The 22,082-nt window shown below is 36.4% G+C and overlaps 2 protein-coding genes across 2 annotated transcripts; both read right to left on the reverse strand.

The window, feature by feature from the left end:
- Nucleotides 1–6,133: 6,133 nt before the first annotated feature.
- Nucleotides 6,134–7,069, reverse strand: LOC123582203 (olfactory receptor 4F21-like). Its single transcript, XM_045448459.1, has one exon. It carries the CDS (start codon nucleotides 7,067–7,069, stop codon nucleotides 6,134–6,136), a length of 936 nt encoding a protein of 311 aa, XP_045304415.1.
- Nucleotides 7,070–20,762: 13,693 nt separating this feature from the next.
- On the reverse strand, nucleotides 20,763–21,701 carry LOC123583660 (olfactory receptor 4K3-like). Its single transcript, XM_045450808.1, has one exon. The coding sequence runs from the start codon at nucleotides 21,699–21,701 to the stop codon at nucleotides 20,763–20,765; it is 939 nt and encodes a 312-aa protein (XP_045306764.1).
- Between the last annotated feature and the right edge of the window lie 381 nt (nucleotides 21,702–22,082).

The following is a 22,082-nucleotide window of genomic DNA, read 5'->3' on the forward strand; positions in this document are numbered from 1 at the left end:
CACCTTCAATTTCTTTCATCACTATTTTATAGTTTTCAGAGTACAGGTCTTTCACCTCTTTGGTTAGGTTTATTTCTAGGTATGTTATTATTTTTGGTGCATTTGTAAATGGGATTGTTTTGTTAATTTCTCTATCTGCTGGTTCATTATTGGTGTATGGAAATGCAACAGATATATGCACATTGATTTTTTAGCCTGGGACTTTTTGAATTGATCAGTTCTAGCAGATTTTTGGTGGAGCCTTTCAGATTTTCTATATATACTATCATTCATATGCAAATAGTGAAAGTTTTATTTTTCCCTTACCAGTTTGAATGCCTTTATTTCATTTTGTTGTCTGATTGCTGTGCCTAGGACTTCCAGTACTATGTTGAGTAAAAGTGGACATCCTTGTTTTGTTCCTGACCTTAGGGGACAAGCTCTCAGTTTTTCCCCATTGAGTATATTAACTGTGGGTTTTATTTCTTTCTTTTTTTTTAAGTTTATTTATTTTGAGAGAGGGAGAGAAGAGAGTAAGTGGAGGAGGGGCAGAGAGGGAGAGAGAATCCTAAACAGGCTCCATGCTGTCAGTACAGAGCCTGAAGTAGGGCTTGATGAGATCATGACTTGAGCTGAAACCAATGTTTTCTTCATTGATTTCTTGGTTGGCCCTTTCATGGTTTAGTATTATGTTATTTAACCTTCATGTATTTGTGCTCTTTCCAGACTTTTTTTTTTTTGTGGTTTCCTAGCATTGTGGTCAGAAGAGGTGCATGGTATGACTCTGATCATTTTGAGTTTGCTGAGGCTTGTTTTATGTACTAATATATGATCTAGTCTAGAGAATATTCCGTATGCACTTGAAAAGAATGTGTATTCTGCTGTTTTAGAATGGAATGTTTTGAATATATCTGTTAAATCTATCTGATCATGTATGTTATTTAAAGCCACTGTTTCTTGTTGATTTTCTGCTTGGTTGATCTGGACATCAATGTAAGTGGGGTGTTAAAGCCCCCTAATATTGTTGTATTATTGATTAGTTCCTCTATGCTTGTTATTAACTGTTTTATGTATTTGGGTCCTCCTATGTGGGGTGTATACATATTTACAATTGTTATATCTTCTTGTTGGATTGTCCCCTTTATTAATACATAGTGTCCTTTTGTCTATCTATCTATCTATCTATCTATCTATCTATCTATATCTTGTTACAGTCTTTGTTTAAAGTTCTGTTTCATCCAATGTAAGTATGCTATTCTGGCTTTCTTTGGACATCCATTTGCATGATGAATGTTTCTCCATCCCCTCGCTTTCAATCTGCAGGTATCATTACATCTGAAATGAGTCTCTTATAGGCAGCATATAGGTGAGTCCTACTGTTTTATTTACTCTGTCACTTTGTGTCTTTTGATTGGAGCATTTAGTCCATTTGCCTTCAAAGTAATTATTGATAGATATATATTTATTGCCATTTTGTTACTTGTTTTGTGGTTGTTTTTGTAGTTTTGCTCTAATCCTTTCTTCTCTTGCTTTCTTTCATAGTTTTCTGGTTTTCTTTAGTGATATCCTTGGGTTCCTTTTTTAAAAATTCTTTGCATATCTCATAGTTGTTTTTGATTTGTGGTTTTCATTAGGTTTGTATACAACATCTGCATATATCAATCTACATTAAGTTGATAGTTGCTTAAGTTCGAACCTGTTCTTTACTTCTCTCCCCCCCACATTTAGGTATATTGTGTCATCTGTTACATCCTTTATTTTGTGAATCCCTTGACTGATTTTTACAGATATACTTATTTTTACTGTTTTCTACTTTTTACACTCTCACTTATGGTCTTTTATTTTCCACCCAAATAGTCCCCTTTAATATTTCTTATAGGGCTGTTTTAGTGGTCATGAGCTCTTCCAGTTTTTGTTCGTCTGAGAAACTTTTTATCTCTCCTTCTATTCTGTATGATAGCCTTGCTGGAAAGAGTATTCTTGTCTGTAAAAGTTTTCCTTTCAGCCTTTTGTATATATCCTGCCCACCCCTTCTACCCTGTCAAGTTTTTGCTGAGAAATCAGCTGATAATTCTTATGGGGTTTCCCTTGTACGTGGAACTGTCTTTTTTTTTCTACTTTAATTTTTTTTTCTTTATCACATTTTTGCTATTTTGATTACTATGTGTCTTTATATGGAATTCCTTGGGTTAATTTTGTTGGGGGTTCTGCGTGTCTACTGGATCTGGATATCTATTTCCTTCCCCAGATTAGGGAACTTTTCAACTATGATTTCTTCAAATAAATTTTTAGCCCCCTTTTCTTTCTCTTCTTCTGGAATTCCCTATAATGCAAATGTTATTACACTTGATGGAGTCACTGTGTTCCCTAAGTCTATTCTAGTTTTGCATATTTTTTTCTACCATTTGTTCAGTTTGATTACTTTCCATTACTCTGTTCTAGTTATTAATTAATTCTTCCACTTCTTCCAATCTGCTATTTATTCTTTCAAGTGTATTTTAAATGTCATTTATCGTGTTCCTCATCTCTAATTGGTTCTTTTTCACATTTTCTATCTCTTAAGGGTCTCACTGATATCCTTCACTCACTTCTCAAGTCGATTGATTATCCTTATGATCATTACCTCAAATGCTCTATCAGGCATATTAATTATATCTGTTTCATTTAGGTCTTTTGCTGTGGTTTTGTCCTACTTTTCATTTGTGACTTTTTCCTTTGACTCTTCATTTTTTCCGACACTCTGTATCTGTTTCTGTGTATTGGGAAAGTCACCTTCATCTCTTGCCCATGAAAGTAGTGTATTGAACTTAAACTTTTTTTTTAATGTTTATTTTTGACACAGAGAGACAGAGAAAGAGAGAGAGAGAGAGAGAGAGAGAGAGAGAGAGAGAGAGAGCGAGCATGAGTGGGGGAAGGGCAGAGAGAGAGGGAGACACAGAATGTGAAGGAGGTTCCAGGCTTCGAGCTGTTAGCACAGAGCCAGACGCGGGGCTCAAACTCACAGACGCGAGATCATGACCTGAGCCAAAGTCGGACACTCAACCGACTGAGCCACCCAGGCACCCCTGAACTTAAAACTTTTAACTAAGTGATGCTGGCCCTCCTCCACAGCGAACACACACCTGCTGCAGAGACTGGCTGGCAGGGTGGGAGCATGATGCTGTAAGCTGTGTGTGCAGTTCCTCCTCCAATATGGAGGAGGCTGTTGTAGAGACTGGGCCAGCCAAGCTGTTCAGTAATTCAGTAAAGCATGTGCAGGCTGGAGGTGCAATTTTAACAAGGTGTGGGCATCTTACGTGGGAGGCGGAGAGGTGCAGTGTTGGCAAAGTTTGTACACATCTTCTGGGGGAGGGAGTCCACAGCATCGATACTAAGACAGGTCTGGCTCAAGAGGGTGGGGCGTACTCTAAGCAAGTTAGGTAGTGAGTGCTGGAGTAGTGCTGGTTCCCACAGGTGGCTATGTATTTATGATGAGGGGGAGGAGGACGGAAATGGCACCTACCATCTCCTTTATTCCTAAAGAAGTCCCTCAGAGAACTGTGAGATTAGTAACCGACTCTTCCTCCGATAAACTCCAGGCACCTTTTTTAAACTGTTGCTTCCAAGCTGTATCTCTGTGAGCTATTCTCTGTGCTGTCTCTTTAAGGTCAGTGGGTCAGATTCCTAGCACTCTCTGGGCTCTCTCAGAGCAGAGTGTGCGGATTTTTAAAGTTCCAGGTTCTAAGTCCTGCAGGTTGTAAGCACTCATGAAATCTGGTCCCTTTGATTTTCAAAGTCATAGGGTACGGGGATTTCTCTTCTTTTTGTAGGCTCCCTGGTATAAGTAGTCTGTTTCTTGCTCCTCTCACACTCCCAGTTCCTTCACTCTAGTGGTCAAATCTGAGGGTTTAGGTTCCCACTGAGTCTTCACCCTTCCTAACCTCTTCAACATGGCCTCTCTCTACCTTCAGTTGTAGAATATGTTCGGCCAGTCTTTGGGTCCTTTTCTGGGTTGTTAACTCTTATGTAAGTGTTATCTAATTGTATCCACGGGACAAGGTGAGTTTAGGGTCCTCCTACTCTACTGTCTTCCCTGGCGGGGTTATTAGCAAAAATTTTCAGAAGCATTTTTTTCTTCTGGCAGATACAGCAACATACATTCATTATTCCGTCTCAGGGCTTTATCAACTCTCTAGTTTTCTATTCCAGAGGACATAATCCACGCCCATTACAGTAATGATATAATGCTGTTGGACCAGATGAGAAGGAAGTGGCAAAGTTATAGACACTTTTGTAAGTCACATGTATGCCAGAGAGTGGGAAATATATTTTCCCCCAATTCATGGACCTGTCCCTTTGGGATAATTTCTAGGAGGCCAGTGGTCTAGGGTAGAAACAGTGATATTTGAAGTTACTGAGTCACATATGGATACTACATGGAGAATTAGTACAGATCTTTATGATTTAAAATATTCTTCCGTCCTCTTTAGCTTTCTTATAATAAGAAAACATTTATGCAACACTAATTTGAAAATATACATGCTCCCCTTTTCTTGTTACATTATTTATAATAGCCAAGATATGGAAGCAACCCATGTCCATCAATAGACGAATCGATAAATATATGGTATATATACACAATGGAATATTAATCAGTCATAAAAGGAATAAGATGTTCCCATTTGCAACAACATGGATGGACCTAGAGAGTACAATGCTAGATGAAATAAGTCAGAGGAGGAAAAACATCTGATTTCATCATATGTGGAATTTAAGAAATAAATGAGCAAAGAAAAAAAGAGAGATTAAAAAAAAACCTCTTAAATACAGAGTATAAAGTGATAGTTGCCAGAGGGGAGGTTGGTGGGAGGATAGGTGAAATAAATAAAGAGGATTAAGAGGTACAAACTCAGTTATAAAATAAATAAGTCACAGAAATGAAAAGCACAGCATCAGGAATATAGTAAATAAGATGGTAATAATATTATTTGCTGACAGATGGTAGCTACTTTGTAGTGATAAGCACTGAGTAATGCACAGAAATGTTCAATTGTATTGTACACCTGAAACTAATATAACACTGTATATTAACTATAATTCAATAAAATAATTTAAAAACAAAAAAGAAAGGAAAATAAATAAAGAAAAAGAAAAGAAAAGAAAAGAAAAAAGAAAGAAAGAAAGAAAGAGAAAAGAAAAGAAAAGAAAAGAAAACAAACATTTCTGGCTAGTTGCTAGGCCTTAGTAGAGACCAAATAACATGAGGTCAATAAGCATGAACTGAGTGAAAATCCATAATGACTTTTAAAATAGTGATTTTTCAACCCAGAATTATCTTATCCAGTTGCTGCTTTAAAAATCTATAGCAGGATGAAGTGATGTTTAGTACAGATCAAGTATCTTTGAAAAGTGGGATATACCTTGGCATTTGTTACCAAACACGGAGGTGGTTCTTTACTGCCAGCATCTGGAAGTCTACCTGACATATTCCTATAATGCACAGTATTATATGTGGGGAAGAGTGGACATACCAAGAAGTTAATGCACTCTATGAAAATTAAAAAGTACTCTAGCTTCCTTTACCTTAAATTAGGACAATTCTAAGCCACAGTTTATAGAGTCCCCCAGAGGACCATGATAGGCTCGAATCCATTACATTTATCAACATAAACATCCTTCACGTCTCCGTCTCACTTTCCAGTTCATTAATTATGTTGTTTCCAAAAATCAGCTTTCAAATAAATTACAATCAAATTTTGACTTTGGATCTTCTCAAGGAGTACAAACTGAGTAAACTACATAGAATTACTAGTCTCACATATATTTGATATAATGATTCCTAACATTCTCCAGAGCTAGTTGGCAGTTCATTTGCAAACCTGTGGGAAGCAGAAGAGATGTAATTATATCCTTCTATTGTAAAAATGATCATAATTTCAATTATAAATATTTAGTAGATAGTAATGCTGTCTGATAAAATAACCCATATCTTAGAGGATTCACAACTCCCATGGTAGTAAGGGTGATAAGTAAATGCTTTACAGAAGTAGTAGAAATCACTTCAGTGACATAGATGTTATGTCCAGCTCCAGATGTGGCAAGTATCAGAAACCTAAGTGAAAATATCCAATAGGTTGATGGATGTATAGTTTTAGAGCTCCAAAGCCAGATTGAGTCAGCAGAATTTGACATAATGTCCCCATTTGCTCAATCTTTTTATTGATATCTTTATGTCTTTGTTCCGTAATGTATAGATGGCAGGATTCAAGACAGGGGTGATAGCAAAGTCAACAATGAATAGGTATTTATCAATTGATGACGTGGGGAAAGGCCATACATAGAGAAACATGCATGGAGTGAAAAATAGAACCACCACAGTGATGTGAGCTGACAGAGTGACAAATGCTTTGGATAAGTCTCCTGAAGAACGTTTCCAGACAGTGACCAAAATGAAGATATAGGAAAGGATTAGCAGGAAGAAGGTGCCCATGCTCATGAAGCCACTGTTGGCAGCAATAGTAAACTCAAACTTGGCTCCATCTGTGCATGCAAGTTTTATGATTCTGGGAAAGTCACAGTAAAAGCTGTCTACTTTATTAGGACCGCAAAAACGCAAGTTTATAATGAAAGCAAACTGGGACATAGCATGGATCACCCCAATGACCCAGCCAGCAATTACAAATGAAACACATATTTTAGGGTTCATGATGTTCAGGTAGTGAAGAGGCTTACAGATTGCTGTGTACCTGTCAAATGCCATGGCGATGAGTAACACCATCTCCACTCCTCCCATGATGTGGATGAAGCATATCTGTGTCATACAACTTTGGAAAGAAATTATCTTATACTCATTTAGAAGGTCTGTAATCATCTTTGGAACTGTGGTAGAGGAAAGCCCCACATCAATGAGGGATAGGTTGGCCAGCAGGAAGTACATAGGAGAATGTAAATGAGAATCAAAAATTACCAAAAAGACAATGAAGAGATTTCCCAGGATGATCCCCAAGTAAATCAAGGAAAATATCAACATGAGAAAAACTTTAGTTTCCCAAGAACTAGCGAGTCCCAACAACATAAACTCAGAAACAACAGATTCATTTAGTCCATTCATTGACTTGGACAGAAGAGGTGATTTCAAATCGCCTGAGGATAAAACATGAAGAAAAGTGAGAATCAGTGGTGCAAATGTAGTTTCCTATTTATCCTACTAGTTTATTCATATCCTAGAGTTAGAAATAATTTAATTGGAAAAGAAATACAAAAAAAAAAACAGAATTACTATTTTTCCCTTCTTATTCCATTATCAGGCATTTTGTTTTCCTGTTAGAGATTTCAAGACATTTCCCCTGACCACTTAACTAGTTATTTCCACAACCGAAAAATCTCAAACATTTCTGTCACCTTCACATTGCTTTCATACTAGCAAATTCTTGTCAGGTAGATATTTTACCTCACTGTTCAAATAGAGATCATCAAGCTGAAACTGTTTAATAAGTTTCACCTTGCTTCACCTCATCTGTGGGGATTTTTTTGTACAATTTATCATGCAAGTCAGCTGTCCAAATTGAAATGCTTTGTTCAAGACACATTATTTTCATGGTGCATGCATGAACCTCTATATCAAATAAAATATTGGGTATGAGAGAAAAAATACCATTAGTAAGTAAGGAAATGTTTGTTAAGCAAAGATAATATTAACAGATAAAACATATTAAGTGATTCCTCCATGCAAGCCACTGTACTCAGTACATCATTGTAACTTTATAAAATTCTATAATATAATCACTGTTTTATTAGATTCATTTTACTAGTGTAGAAACTGAGTCCCAGAAGGATTAATTGTCAGAGCCAGAATTTGTATCTATGCTTGCAGGATACCAGAATTCCTGATCTAAACCATGGCAGTATGACATTCAAGGACGGCCCCTTCAATTATATCCTGGGTCTTATGCAAAACCCATCAATTAATTTTCTTCCTCTTTAAATTTTCCTTGACCTGTAACTAAGAGAACATTAAGCATTATGACTTATTAGCATAGTGAACTCTCTTTTGAAAAAGTAAAATCTTTATATCGTGTGTTCTTTTCTAATTTTCTTCCTCTCCAACTCTTCATTGGCAAGCTGGTCCAAACTTATTTTCATTCATAAGCTAAAATTAGTGTCCACAGGTCTCTTCCTTGTTAGGAAGAAGCTTTGGATCCTGGATATGTCACATAACACTTTCCTTTCAATCATTATTTACCTTGATCTTACCGCAGGATTTGATACTGTTTATCATGCCCTTCCTCTTTTCTGCAACTCCTTCTGACCTTGGCTTCTTGTCTTCTTTAAAGTCATTTCCCTTCCAACTTTTTGCCAATAGAAATTCCATTTGTTCAGGTAGTGAGCTAAAATCATTCAAATTAGGAGGGTGTAGGCCTATCCCACTTGAAAGTTTGTTATATGATTTTTCTAAACCAGTTACTATAATCTCATTTTCCTTGAGATGTTAAGATGGATTGTGCAGCCCAGAATGGTTCGTTGAATTGAAAATCCATGTCATCTGTGGAGAGTTTTCTTTCCCAAATGAAAAGGACAAATCTTCATGTGCAAACGGATTTTCCTGATCCATATTTTCCTGAATTTGATGCTAATGTTATGGCTAAAAGTGAAGTAACCCTGACATTCGAAAGCTCACGTGCTAAAAGTAAGAGTAAAAAGTTAGAAAGGACCTGGAAACCAAAATGCATGAATAGTCACTTAACCAAAGCCATGAATGATCTCCCTCCTTCTGCTTTTTAGTACCTGCATGTTCACTTTTCTATCTGTAGGTTTATCACTGCACTCCAGAGCAATATATTCATAGCTGTATACGATACACACAAATGGAAGTCTGACTTCCACCTTCAAGTTATCAAGCCAAAACTGAACTCATATTCCACACCATTGTTTTAATAAATATCATTACCATTTTCCCAGATGCCTGATACAGACACCTGTGTGGCACTCTTGTTTGTATTTCCCTTTCCACCTCTAGTTGCACAATTTTTATTGGTGAATATTTCTTCATTTCTCTTCATTCTATCATCATTTTTTTTTTTTTTTGCCTTTGGTCTATGTATTTTATCATCTTGACAGTTGAAAAGATCTCTCTGGTCCATTCTTCCTCAAGTCCAGTTGATTCTATAGTCTGATTTGACATATGTCTGTCAAAAGTCAAGTTTGATCATGTGACTTTCCTACTTAAAGCCTCTGGTAGGTTTATCAAGAGAAAATTCTTGCAATCTCACAGCACATCACATAATATGCTGAGAAGAGATGAGTAATATTTGGTTTCAGAAGCTGTTTCCATGAAAATTTTAGGGAATGAATGTATTAAACAGTCACTGGATAAGTTTCAAAACTGATTCTTTTTTTTAAAATTTATTTTAATGTTTATTATTTTTGAGAGAGCAAGTGAGCACTAACAGGGGAAGGGCATAGAGAGAGGGAGACACAGAATCTGAAGGAGGCTCCAGCCTCTGAGCTGTCAGCAGAGAGCCAGATATGGGGCTCGAACTCACAAACTGTGAGGTCCTGACCTGAACCAAAGTCAGAGCCAAAGTCAGACACTTAACCCACTGAGCCACCCAGGTGCCCCTCAAAACTGATTCTTGATAACATCTCTTAGTAAAATAGGAAATATTAAGAAATATTTTTAACATGATTGTTTTAATAGAATTTTTAAACCAGCAGTCAAAATCTGGTTATAGGTGAAATATCAAAATCAATAACATAAAGAAGGAAGCCTGCAGCACTGTTTCAATCATATGCTATGGACAAGAAGATTAAATCAAGTAATACTACTGAAGGGACTGTTGCAAAATATATTAATTAACAAATCACACAGTTGTCAACCTCAAAAACTTAAGACAAATATTAAGAAATATTAAATTTAGTAAGATCATTTTATTTTTTAAATTTTTAAAAATTTATTTATTTTTGAAAGAGAGAGAGACAGAGCATGAGTGGGTAAGGGGCAGAGAGAAAGGGAGATACAGAATGTGAAGCAGGCTCCAGGCTCTGAGCTGTCAGCACAGAGCCCAACTCGGGGCTAAAACTCAAACTGTGAGATCATGACTTGAGTGAAGTTGGATGCTTAACCAACTGAGCCATCCAGGTGCCCCTAATAAGATCATTTTAATAAATATAATGTCAAAAATAACCTGTTAAATAGAGAAACTTCAATTATAAGTGAACAAAATGTGTAGTATATGCATTCTACTGAAAAAAAATTTTTCTGAAATATTTGAAACCTGTATGATAAGGGAAATGAAACCATGCAAATGGAGGGAAAGAAAGATGACAAGTAATAAAAATATCAATTCTCACTGACCAATTTGTGCACTAACTGCAGCGCTCATTTGAAGTCCAGTGGAAATCTTTTGGAACATTACAAAGTGATCCAAACGTCCGTTTCAAAACTCAGGAAATTTTCCAAAGGAAATGAAATGGGAATTGAGGACAAAATGAGAATGCTTTCTATAAAAGATATTAGAATATGTCCTAAACCTATACTAATTAAACAGTGATTAACTTGGCTAAAGGTCAACAGATAAATAAAACACAGTTAAGAATGTGATACAAATAAGGGAATTTGACATATGATAAAAAAGGCATCACAATTATGTAGGTGATGAAGAGTTATTCAATCTACTATAACACTATATGTTAACTACACTGGAATTAAAATAAAAATAGATAAATTCAGAATATTCAATAGTTGTTAAACATGTAGCTCAACATTGCAAACATAAAGTTGCAAGTATCTTGTTATACATTTAACAATTTTTTTAATGTTTATTTTTTTTTGAGAGAGTGCCGCAGGAGAAGGGCAGAGAAAGTATCTTATTGTACATTTTATTGCAATGGAAGTCCTGGATGATTAGAAGGATTAAATGTACAAGTAAAATTATAGAATTTTAAGAAAATAGGTATGAATTAATTTGAAAACTTCAGGTGAAGAGGTCTTTCTGTATTTACTCCAAGTTCGGAAAGTAGATTCCAGTTTTGTATTTATTTCTCAACAGAATGGATAAACCTGTTGCTGCTGTAGGTTCGGGGAAGCAGTGCTTCTCATTCTCAGCTCATGAGAGATATGAAGTGGTACAGTCATTCTAGAAGGCAGTTGAGTCATAAAAGTAAAAAAACAAAACAAAACAAAAAACCAAAAACACACCTCAGTAATCCTGTTGGAATTGTTTTGAAAGGAAATAGAGAAATGAACAAAATGTATTTGTAATGTTATTTTACTTATGAGCATTTTGAATAATGTAAGCTAATTGGAAACATATTGTTTAAGAATAACAGAGTGATTAAATAAGTGGATATATTCATACATGGCAGGCTTAAAAATGAACATTAAATCTACATTAAGTGGGGTGAAAAGATTTCAGTAAGTTAAGGAAACATTTATAGAGAAAATCTTCTTATTTTGGGGGCTGGAATAACATTTTGCATGAGTAAATGTTTAGGATTCACCCCAAGTTTCTATAGGTGGTGGAATTTTAAATAATTTTATGCTTTTTTTTTAATGTTTATTTTTGAGAGAGAGAGAGAGAGAGAAGGGGGGGAGGGAGAGGGAGAGAGGGAGAGAGAAAGCACCAAAGGGGGAGGGGCAGAGAGAGAGGGAGACATAGACTCTGAAGCAGGCGCCAGGCTCTGAGCTGTCAGCACAGAGACCCATGTGGGGCTCAAACCCACAAACCTTGAGATCATGATATAAGCCAAAGTCAGATGCTTAACTGAGCCATCCAGATGCCCCTATTCTTGTTTCTTTATCTCCAACTTGATTTGCTATATATCTAGGGGTAATATTTATTGTTTTTTAAGTTTGAAAGTAAATGTGTCAAAATAAATTGAGAGGATGGAAAGAAACATTTATATAGGAGCCATTTCCAGGAAACAGTACAATGCAGTGTTTAAGAGCACAAACACAAGGCCCAAACTGTTTGCATCCCCAGATCCCCCATTTACGGCTATTTGTTCTATGTTAGTTACCAGACTGCTGGATGTATCAGTTTCTTCATTGTTATAGGCAGATCCTAAGAGTCAGTAGCTTTTGTAATTGTTTTAAGGACTAAATGAATTGAAATAAGAAAACATCAGAAAATGCTTGGACATATAATAAATGCTAAATAAGTGTTACCTATTGTGATAATTTTGATGATTTTCAGGAAACAGACCTAGCATTTCAGACTGGTAACTGATTGAATATATCTGGCAGAAAGAAAGCTAGCATGCCCTTGTCATGTTGTTTCAGTAGGAATACAATCCTGAAGGCATAGATACTGCTTTTTGTTTTAAGATACTAATATTTAAAGAAAAGGAGATGGAAGAGTCAATATACTTCATATACTATCTTTAAAAAGATACTAGAGCTTTGAAGAATATGTTTATTCATCATACAGTTTTAACTCTGAGAATAATACCAGAAGGATATTAAACAACATGAATGAAAATCATTCAAGTTAAGTGAATTAACAAAAGAAAAGGGTGACTGAAAAAGAAATAAATTATGGGGAGCCAAAAAAGGGGTGATAATAATGGAGCCAGATACTGTAGAATTAAAGATTGAATTTCCACCTACCTGCAGGCTCTGGTTTCACCCTCCAGCTTCAAGGGATTGAGAAACAGAGAGATTAACTCCCTTTTAGATTCATTGTTATTAATTAAGACACATAGTTAAAAATAGTGCTCACCATTAGGAATGAAACCAATTACGGGGCTGGGTATTAATGACTAATATCTATTCCATTATTGGTTGTCTATAGAAATTAGGTCTTTTATGAACATTGGGTTTTTCCCCAAGGTCAAGTTACATGAGCTACAGAACAGTGTGATAGAGAAATTGAACAGTCTGGTGTTACGAGTAGTAATTATGTGATTGTGACAGTATTTTTTCAAATTTGAGATTAGAGATGTGATACATTACAGATGTTTTATAGATTATAGAATTGTTGAAAGTTAACAGAATCATGACTCACTGATTATATATGTTTGGCATCAATATTATGTAAAGTACTAAATACCACTACATACTCTTAATTGCTAGTTGCACTTAGGATTCTGAGAAATGGTAAATTTGTATTTGAAAAATATGAAAGCATCAAGCATAGATTGAATATAAACTCAAAAATGTCACTTGGAGTTTTAATAACCTGAAATAATTCTACATGGAAGTCTAGAGACAAAGGAATTTTTGTTTTTGGGAAAAAAGCAGTATGTTCATTGGTTAAATATACTTAAGTGATGTTTTTCAGTTTTCACAAATAACTTAAGCAAACAGAGTACTTTACCTAGGGCTTCACTGCAGGATTTGTTGGAGTTCCACCTGTACAACTTTAACTTGGGATCCCTTTTGTGATGAAATGATTTTCTGTTGAAAGGAAATGGAAGCTATTTAATTAAGAGGAATATATTTTCTGGAGGGATTACCTCCAGAACATCAGTCCTTTTTAGCTAAAATGCAAAGCTTTTTATGGCAAATATACTGGCCAAGTCCCTATACATAGAACTAGAAAAGTACTGAATAACAAAATAAGGGGAACATAATGAATCTGAGAATGATAATGCAGTCTGGTTAATGAAGTGTGAATTGTGTAAATGAGGAAGAATCAAGACAAGATAACAGTGCAGACAACTTACAAGAACCTGAGAATCTTTTCTCTGCAAGCTGAAATCCATAAATATTTATTGTTTCCTGATTAAAGAGTGGGAAGGCAATCGATTTGGCATTAATGAATTAAGGATACAGACTCTATTGACTACTGTTCTCCTCATCTCAGCAATATAAACTACGAGGAAAGGTGAGGCAATATGAAAATGCAATGATGGCATGATTTATTATCTATACTGACTAGATGAAAGTCAGAAGGAAATGTGATTCATTTTGTGGCCAGTTGTTCAGAAGCATGGGTGTATGGGTGTTTTGGTTCATGAATTATTAGTAAATAAAAAACCAACTTGGTTTACCATTTTACTTTTTGTTCCTAATTTCATAGTATTGGGTTTCCCAGGACAATAATTTACCTTACTTACAATACGTTCTATCACCATATCATTATAATGGGGGTTGGGTAGGTAATTTGGTGTCTGAGGCAAACTTGTTTGCTGCTTGACCAGGCAATCTTTGGTGGTAACTCTTATTTCTGGTATTCCCCTTAGTATTTTGATCACAAATACTTTAGTGTCCAAAACCAAGTGTTAGTGTCCGTTCTGGTACTCTGTGAAGCAGGAACCATGGCAGAATTATATGATAGTTCTAGGAGGAAATGTCTGTGAAGGAGAATAAGATCAGTAGTGGGTAAGGAAAGCCTTCTTAACAAAATGCCATGTGGCTCTTGTGAAAAAGGAAGGGAAAGGAGGGAGATTGGATGGGGTAGCCTCAGACTGAAGTGCAGCTCTGAGAAACCCCGGTCAGGTTGATGGGGGCTCCAGCAAAGATTGAGCAGGAATGTCCGGGCTCTGGTACACCTACTGTTGTCAATCATTGGCTGGGAGAAGCCTGGAGGAGACCGTGGCCTCTGTGAATGGTGCTTTGGAATCTGAAATTGTTAACAACTGGAAACTGTCAGCAAAGTACATCTGCTGAAGCCAATTCTATCTTGAAGGGAGACGTGAGTGGTCTCCTCATGACCCTCCTGTGGCTCAGTGCAGTGTTAGATATTCTCTACCTATTATATAGCAGATTTCATAACATTTGAAACCTTTGTTTGATGTTTCATTGTTCTGATACTTTTGATTTTATTTCAAAAGAATCTCATTTTTCTTTGTTAATACCTATTTGCTTCTAATTTTTTTTAATGTTTATTAGAGACAGAGTGTGAGTGGGGGGAGGGACAGAGAGCGAGAGAGAGGGAGACACAGAACTGGACGCTTAACCAAGAGCCACCCAGGCGTCCCAATATCTATTTGCTTCTAAATCACTGTTAGATCTGCCTTTTTATTCCTCTTTACTCTCCAGTAATTTCTATTCTCTTCAAGCTTGCCATCTATCTAGGAAAACAAATGAAATGGGCAATATTGTATGTTAAATGCTATTATAAGTAGGTAGACAGTCCTAGACTGAGGAGTCTATAGAAAGGATATGTAACTTTTAAACAAAAATGTTGCCTAGGAACAATAAGTTTATTTCTGTCTTGTGAATATGTACCTCTTAATTCTCTTTATTTCACACATCCCCTCACCTACATTTCTTTTTATGCATTTTGTTTAGTACCCTTGCCTTATTTAACTGGTCAGGACTTCCAAGAAAATTCCAAACACTAGTGTTGAGAGGAAGCATGTTTTTCTCATTCCCAATCTTAGGTTAAAGGTTGGAATTGGAAAGGATGGGGGAGCTTCCAATATTTTATCATTAACTGTGACTTATGCTGGAGATGTTTGTAAGTACTTTTTCAGCTTAAATACTTTTCATTCTAAATCTACATTTCTGGGTTTTAACATGAAAGTGTATGGGATTTTATCAAGTGTTCTTTCTATATCTACTCAGATATGTGTATGACTTTTCTCCCCACCCCCATTTTTTTTTTAACCTGGTGATTGGTTTCCAATAGTTAGGTCAACCTTGCATTTCCAGTACTAAAATAATTTAGCATAATATTTTATTCTTATTATATATTGTTTCACTTTCTTTGCTATAGTTTTGGATGTTGCATATGTTTATGAAAGTGAACAGCATGTAATTTTTCTTTTTTATGTCTTTATCTGATTTTCATGTAAAATTTATGTTGGCTTCATAAATTTGGATAAAGTGTTAGCATCTGGTGTGAAACCCATTCTTCCAAATTTGTGGACATCTTGGAGGAAAAAAATGTGGAAGGCATGGTAGAAATGACCTCTCCATCTCCTTGGAGGAATGCTAATTGGACCACTTGTAATATTTTTTATTAGAAAGATAATGGGGAGTCTTCACATAAGTAGCCCTTTTAGCAGGCTACACTTGTCTAGGTTGCTAATAGTAAATTAGCCTGGAATTTTTGGAATGATTGGATGGATTCAGCTGAAAAATGTCAATTAGCTATGCATTTGTCAGAGTAAATGTTGAAGATGTTTTATGACCAAAATAAGGTCCTTTTCTGTAAGGAGGCTATACACGCATCATTAGGGCCGAGTCTTCATTGTTCTGTCTTCTTCACGTGCAGCCTACAACAGCCTGAACAAACTTGGGGACTCTTCTTAGTGGTCTCAGGAGTCTCCATTCTTGACCTTTGTGTTCTGTATCCTTTGACTTATTGGTAAATGTTGATAGCGGATAATGTTTTTGATTGTCCAACTTTGTTATTTTGGCCAAAAAAAAAAAAAAAAAAAGGTGTTTCTTCTTTCTCTCTTCTCAAGAGAACATTATATAAAAAATATTTTTTTCTTTTTAAAATTTTTATTTATTTATTTTAAATTTATGTTTTCTTTCTTAAGTGTTTTGAGTATTCACCAGAGAAGCCTACTTTAGGCCTGCACTTTTCTTTGTGAAATGCTGTATCAGTCAGGGATCAGCCATCAAAAAGGACGCACACATGATTCGAACAGAGTTTAATATAAAAATTAACCAGGTACAAAGTTGTTAACTAGGTATCTGAAAGTATATAAAGATAGCTCTCTGCTTTCATGGAGGTAACAGTCATAAGAAGCAGCTTCTACTCCTAAGGGTGAGGGAGCAGAGACAAGAAATTGGAATTACTGAAATGTAGTTCTTTAGAATAGAATCCTGTGGAGCTGATGAAAATCCGTTTTTGGAGGGAGTGTATCTTGGCTATTGCTTGTTTCTCTGAACTCAGAAGAGAGGCATGATAAGCCCGGGACCCGGATTTTTTGGAGATAGAGTAGCAGCATGCTAGTGTTATCTCTAAGAAAGCCCAATGAGGCTAGTTCTCAAACTGTTGGAGAGACCGCACCCTGGATTCACCTGCTGCCATAGCAAAGAAACATCACTGCAGTAGCTGTGGTGATAATTCTCACACAGGCACAGCAGGCAGAGGGGAAGCCCGTAGAAGCAAAGAGGAAGGAATCCCTTCCCCTGTCTCTACCTTTGCAACCTCCCCCTGGCATGGTCTATCACCAGAACATAAAATGTAGACAGATGGCAGTACAGGAATGTGGTTTGCAGAGTCCCCATATCAGAAAGCAGAATACAAAAGGGTGGGTTTTGAGCTGAGAGATAATCATACAGTTTCAATATGTTTAATAAACATAGGTATATAAGGATATTTTTACTTTAGGAGGTAGTTTCTTATAGGAATTTTCCTATTTTCCGTAAAACTTTAAATTTAAAACTTTAATATCATCTTATAATATTTTTAAGGATTGCAGCATCTGTATTTTTGATACTGGTTATTTGTGCCTTTTTCCCCCTTCTTGATCAGTCTTGCCAATGTATTGTCAATTTTGTTGATCTTCTGAAATAACCAACTTTGGTTTTGTTAAGTGTTGAATGTAACATTTTTTTTTATTTTGATTAATTTTTGGTCTTATTATTTTCCTCCTCTAGTTTCCTTAGGTGATTTATCTTTAGATGGACACTTAGATCACTTGTATGCGTCATTTCTCTTTTAAAAATATGTGCATATAGAAAAGTGCTAGCAAATGCGGCTATAGCTGCATTCCATATGTGCTTATGTATGTATTGTTTTTTATTAGTATTTAGTTAAAAATTTTCTTAATTTCCATTGTGTTTCTTGTTGAAATATGGATTACTTAGAGGTGAATTGTGTTGACTTACTAGTGAGTTAAATGAAGTTCATATGCTTAGAAACTAGATGGACAGTAGGATCTCATTTTATAGTCTATCAATTAGAATATTAATTATATTGTCTAGCAAGAACCCAATCCTGATCCAATGTTGTTTTATTCCTCCAGTACAGAGTTGTGAGAAAACGTTATATATAGCCTTCAAATCACTTATGAATAAATGGTGGTTCCTAAAACTAAAGACTTCTATTACTGAGTACAGCTGAGATAATTGCATCTTAAAAATATTCCAAGAAACCATCATATGTCCCCATGAATATCTGAAGGCTGATCTAAGTATTGCTTCCATGATTATTAGGTTTGGGGAAATACAACTTTCTGCAAACATCTCTTTTTTTAAATTTTATTTTTGATGTTTACTTATGTTTCAGAGAGAGAGACAGGGAGGGACAGAGTATGAGCAGGGAAGGGGTAGAGAGAGAAGGAGACAAAAAATCTGAAGCAGGCTCCACGCTCTGAGCTGTCAGCCTAGAGCCTGATGCGGGGCTCAACTCACGGACTGTGAGATCATGACTTGAGCCGAAATCGGACACTCAACTGACAGAGCCACCCAGCCGCTCCAAACATCTCTTGATATAGTTGGCACTTCTCTTTTTAAAAATATTTCAGGAAATTAAAAATTATAACTACCATTATTTATATAGTTTCATTAGGTCAGCTATGTCATCATCACTTTATTTTAATGGTATAGAGATTGAGATGTCATTATTAACAGTTTAGGTCTTGGTATACAGATAGTACACAAGAAGTCATGGCTTTCTTCTTTTGTTCATGGGAGTAAACTAGAAATCACAATATTATAAAGGTGTGTCAGTATAATTTTAGTTAGCAAATGGCCTGTATCACTCAGTGCTATAATATATGCTCTATTACAATGGCAGTTTCATTCAAAAAGATCATAAGATGTTGACATGACTGTTTTGCCCAATCCAAGACTACTAACACTAACACCCAACTGCTCACATTTTCTTTCTCTATGTTTTACTATTTATGCATGCCATATCATACATTTTGGGGGCTTTCTGTTGAGGGCTTCCCTCGAAAGGAGAAGTTGGTTAGGTATATAGCCCAAAAGAACATGGTCTATCTGAAACCTGTAGAAAGAAAGGTTGTGTGGTATGTGGAATTTTGTGGTGGTGGTGGTGTTGTTAGAAGACCAAAAAGAAAGCCTTTCCTTTATTATTTTTTTTAATTTGCAATATATAACACGTGAAATACACAAAGCAATATAAGTAGGTTAGGAAGAAAAGCATGCAAATTAACGATGGTATGGTGGTAGATAGAACATACCAATACCATCTTAGTTGCCTCGGCTCCTTCTGGAGTCCCTCTGTTTCCTGGAGGGAGCATTAGCTCTGCTCCTCGCAACGTGTAGCTTTCATTACTGACTCCAAAGCATCTGCTCCAGTTGTGTGCCAGCCACCAGGACAGAGGAAAGAGAAAATGGAGCTGATGTCTTTAAAGAGATGGCTGAAGTTTCACAAATTGCTTCTCATGTTCTGCTGCCAGAAGTCAGTCATATGGCCACATCCGTCTGCAGAGACTAGGAAATCTGCACTGCAGCTGGGTGGTCATGTGTCCAGCTGAATCTTGAGGGTGTTGTGTTAGTCATGGGAAGAATAGGCATATGGACCCTTAGCAGCCAGGCACTGACTTACAGTGTATCCCCATGTTTGGTTTTACAAGGCAACACAAGATTGTTTTTCAGGATGGTTAAGTCAACTTTCACCCACCAGCAGGCCATAAAATTTCTATTAATACACAGCAATACATATTGTCAACAATAACTGTTATTGACAGATGTTTTTCTTTAACATGTATGTCATTATGATCTAAAGTTACATTTTTGTGATTACTAATGAGGTTGAGTGTCTAGTGTCCAGTGGTATTTCTTTTCAGAAATAAACACCTGGTCTAAATTTTTCCCACTGTCCCCCCTTTTGGATTATTTCTCTTTTTTATTAATTTCTAGGAAGTTTTTAGATTTTTGAATAAAATTATTGTGTTGTATGCATTGATGGTTTCATTTTGGCTTTCTTCTCTTCACTGTAAATTTTTTTGCTTCAAAGGAACACATTCTTCCCGTCTACTAGCAATCCTTTCTTATTGCTTTAACATCAGGTAAAATTAGAATCATGAAATTCATTTATTCACATAAGAATATAGGTAATGTTTCAAGAAGTTGTGAATACTTTTTCTGTTGTATTTAGCAAAAAAGTATGTGAAGAGAAATTCAATGTTTGAATCAACAGTTAAGACTTGAAAACTTGGGGCTCCTGGGTGGCTCAGTCAGTTAAGCATCCAACTTTGGCTCCGGTCATGATCTCGCTGTTCGTGGGTTCGAGCTACGTGTTGGGCTCCGTGCTGACAGCTCAGAGCCTGGAGCCTGCTTCGGATTCTGTGTCTCCCCTCTCTCTCTGCTCCTCCTCCGCTTATGCTCTCTCTCTGTCTCTCAAAAACTGAATAAATGTTAAAGATTTAAAAAAAAGACTTGAAAATTTGAACTATAAGGGTTATGCTGTGGAGTACAAGGGCAATAACATTATAATTTGATTCATTTTTTTTCTAGGTAGATGTAGATCACTCAAATATCTTTATTATCCTCTCTAGCTAAGTTAGAATTAAAGTAAGTAAATCATGTATTATTAGAAATGAGAATAATGATAATTAACTCATAGTGGTTTTGTAACATACATAAACTAGGTAAAATGCTTAGCATGGTGTAGGGATTATTGGTAAACTAATGGTAGTATTTATTACTCTTATTATCATTATCAATGTTGTCATCTGGAAATATTTGAATAAATATAAAAGAATATTTGTACAAATTATTATTTGCAGTTATTATCCTCTCCATGTGGTAAGAATATAAGTGTTGGAGTTTTGAACACATTTTCATAATGGAATAAACACAAAGCATACATCTGGGAATTATTAAAGCTGTAGGTATGATGAACAGGTCATGTTTCCAGTTCATTTTATAGGTAAAAATGTGGCCAAATTTGGATGTAAAGGGTGCGATTTCTGAATTAATGAGAAAACTAGAAATTATCCTTTGAATCCATATGCTGACTTATCAGTCTCTTTATGGCATTCCTAATGTCTTTATTTCTCAGTGTGTAAATGGCTGGATTCAGGAGAGGTGTGATTACTGTGTAAAACACAGCAAGAAACTTGTCCACCCACGTGATGCTAAGTGGCCACAGATAGATGAAGATGCAGGGTCCAAAGAACAGCAGCACCACTGTGATGTGGGCAGTACAGGTAGACAGTGCCTTTGATGCTCCATTCTTAGAGTGAAGGCGCACTGTTACTAGGATATAGGTGTAGGAGATGAGTAGGATGATGAAGCAAGTTGTTGCCAAGACCCCGCTGTCAGCATTTATCAATATTCCTAGAGTATGTGTATCCATGCAGGCCAATTTGATCACCAAAGGGATATCACAGAAAAAACTGTCCACTGTTCTGGGTCCACAGAAGGGCAGATCTAAAATCATAGCTAGTTGGCTCATGGCATGCACAAAGCCAATGACCCATGATATCAAAACCAGCCAGATGCACTTTTGTCTGTCCATGATGCTGGAATAATGGAGTGGCTTGCAGATGGCCACATAACGGTCATAGGCCATTGTCACGAGTAGCACCATCTCACTCCCTCCAAAAAAATGCACACAGAGGATCTGGCTCATGCAGCCATCGAAGGAGATGGTCTTATTATCCTTTAGGAAGTCTATGATCAGTTTAGGGGTAGTTACTGAGGAAAGGCAGAAGTCCACAAATGAGAGATTGGCTAAGAGGAAGTACATCGGGGAGTGGAGATGAGGGTCAGTGATGAATAAGAACACGACAAGGAGGTTGCCCACAACCGTCATCAGGTAAAGCATGGAAAATGGCAGTAAGAGGAAGGTCTGGAGCTCTCTTGAATTACAAAGTCCACGAAAAATAAACTCAGACACCACAGACTGGTTAGCTTCCTCCATTTAGTACGTTGTGTTCTCATGTGACCCAAAGGAAGAACTAAGAACTTCTAGAATGGAAAGAAAAATGTAATTAATGCTCAGGTGCTGGAGAGCAGATAAATAGTACTCATGTCAAAAATTCAAATCATACTATTGTACAAAAGCTCAAAATGGGGGTGCCTGGGTGCCTCAGTTGGTTAAGCGTCTGACTTCGGCTCAGGTCATGATCTCACAGTTCATGAGGTCGAGCCCTGCGTCGGGCTCTGTGCTGACAGCTCAGAGCCTGGAGCCTGCTTCACATTCTGTGTCTCCCTCTCTCTCTGCCCCTTCCCTGCTCATGCTCTGTCTCTCTCTGTCTCAAAAATAAATAAACATTAAAAAATTTTTTTTTAATATTAAAAA

Source organism: Leopardus geoffroyi, chromosome B3 (assembly GCF_018350155.1).
Source record: "Leopardus geoffroyi isolate Oge1 chromosome B3, O.geoffroyi_Oge1_pat1.0, whole genome shotgun sequence".
In the NCBI taxonomy this organism is placed as follows: Eukaryota; Metazoa; Chordata; class Mammalia; order Carnivora; family Felidae; genus Leopardus; species Leopardus geoffroyi.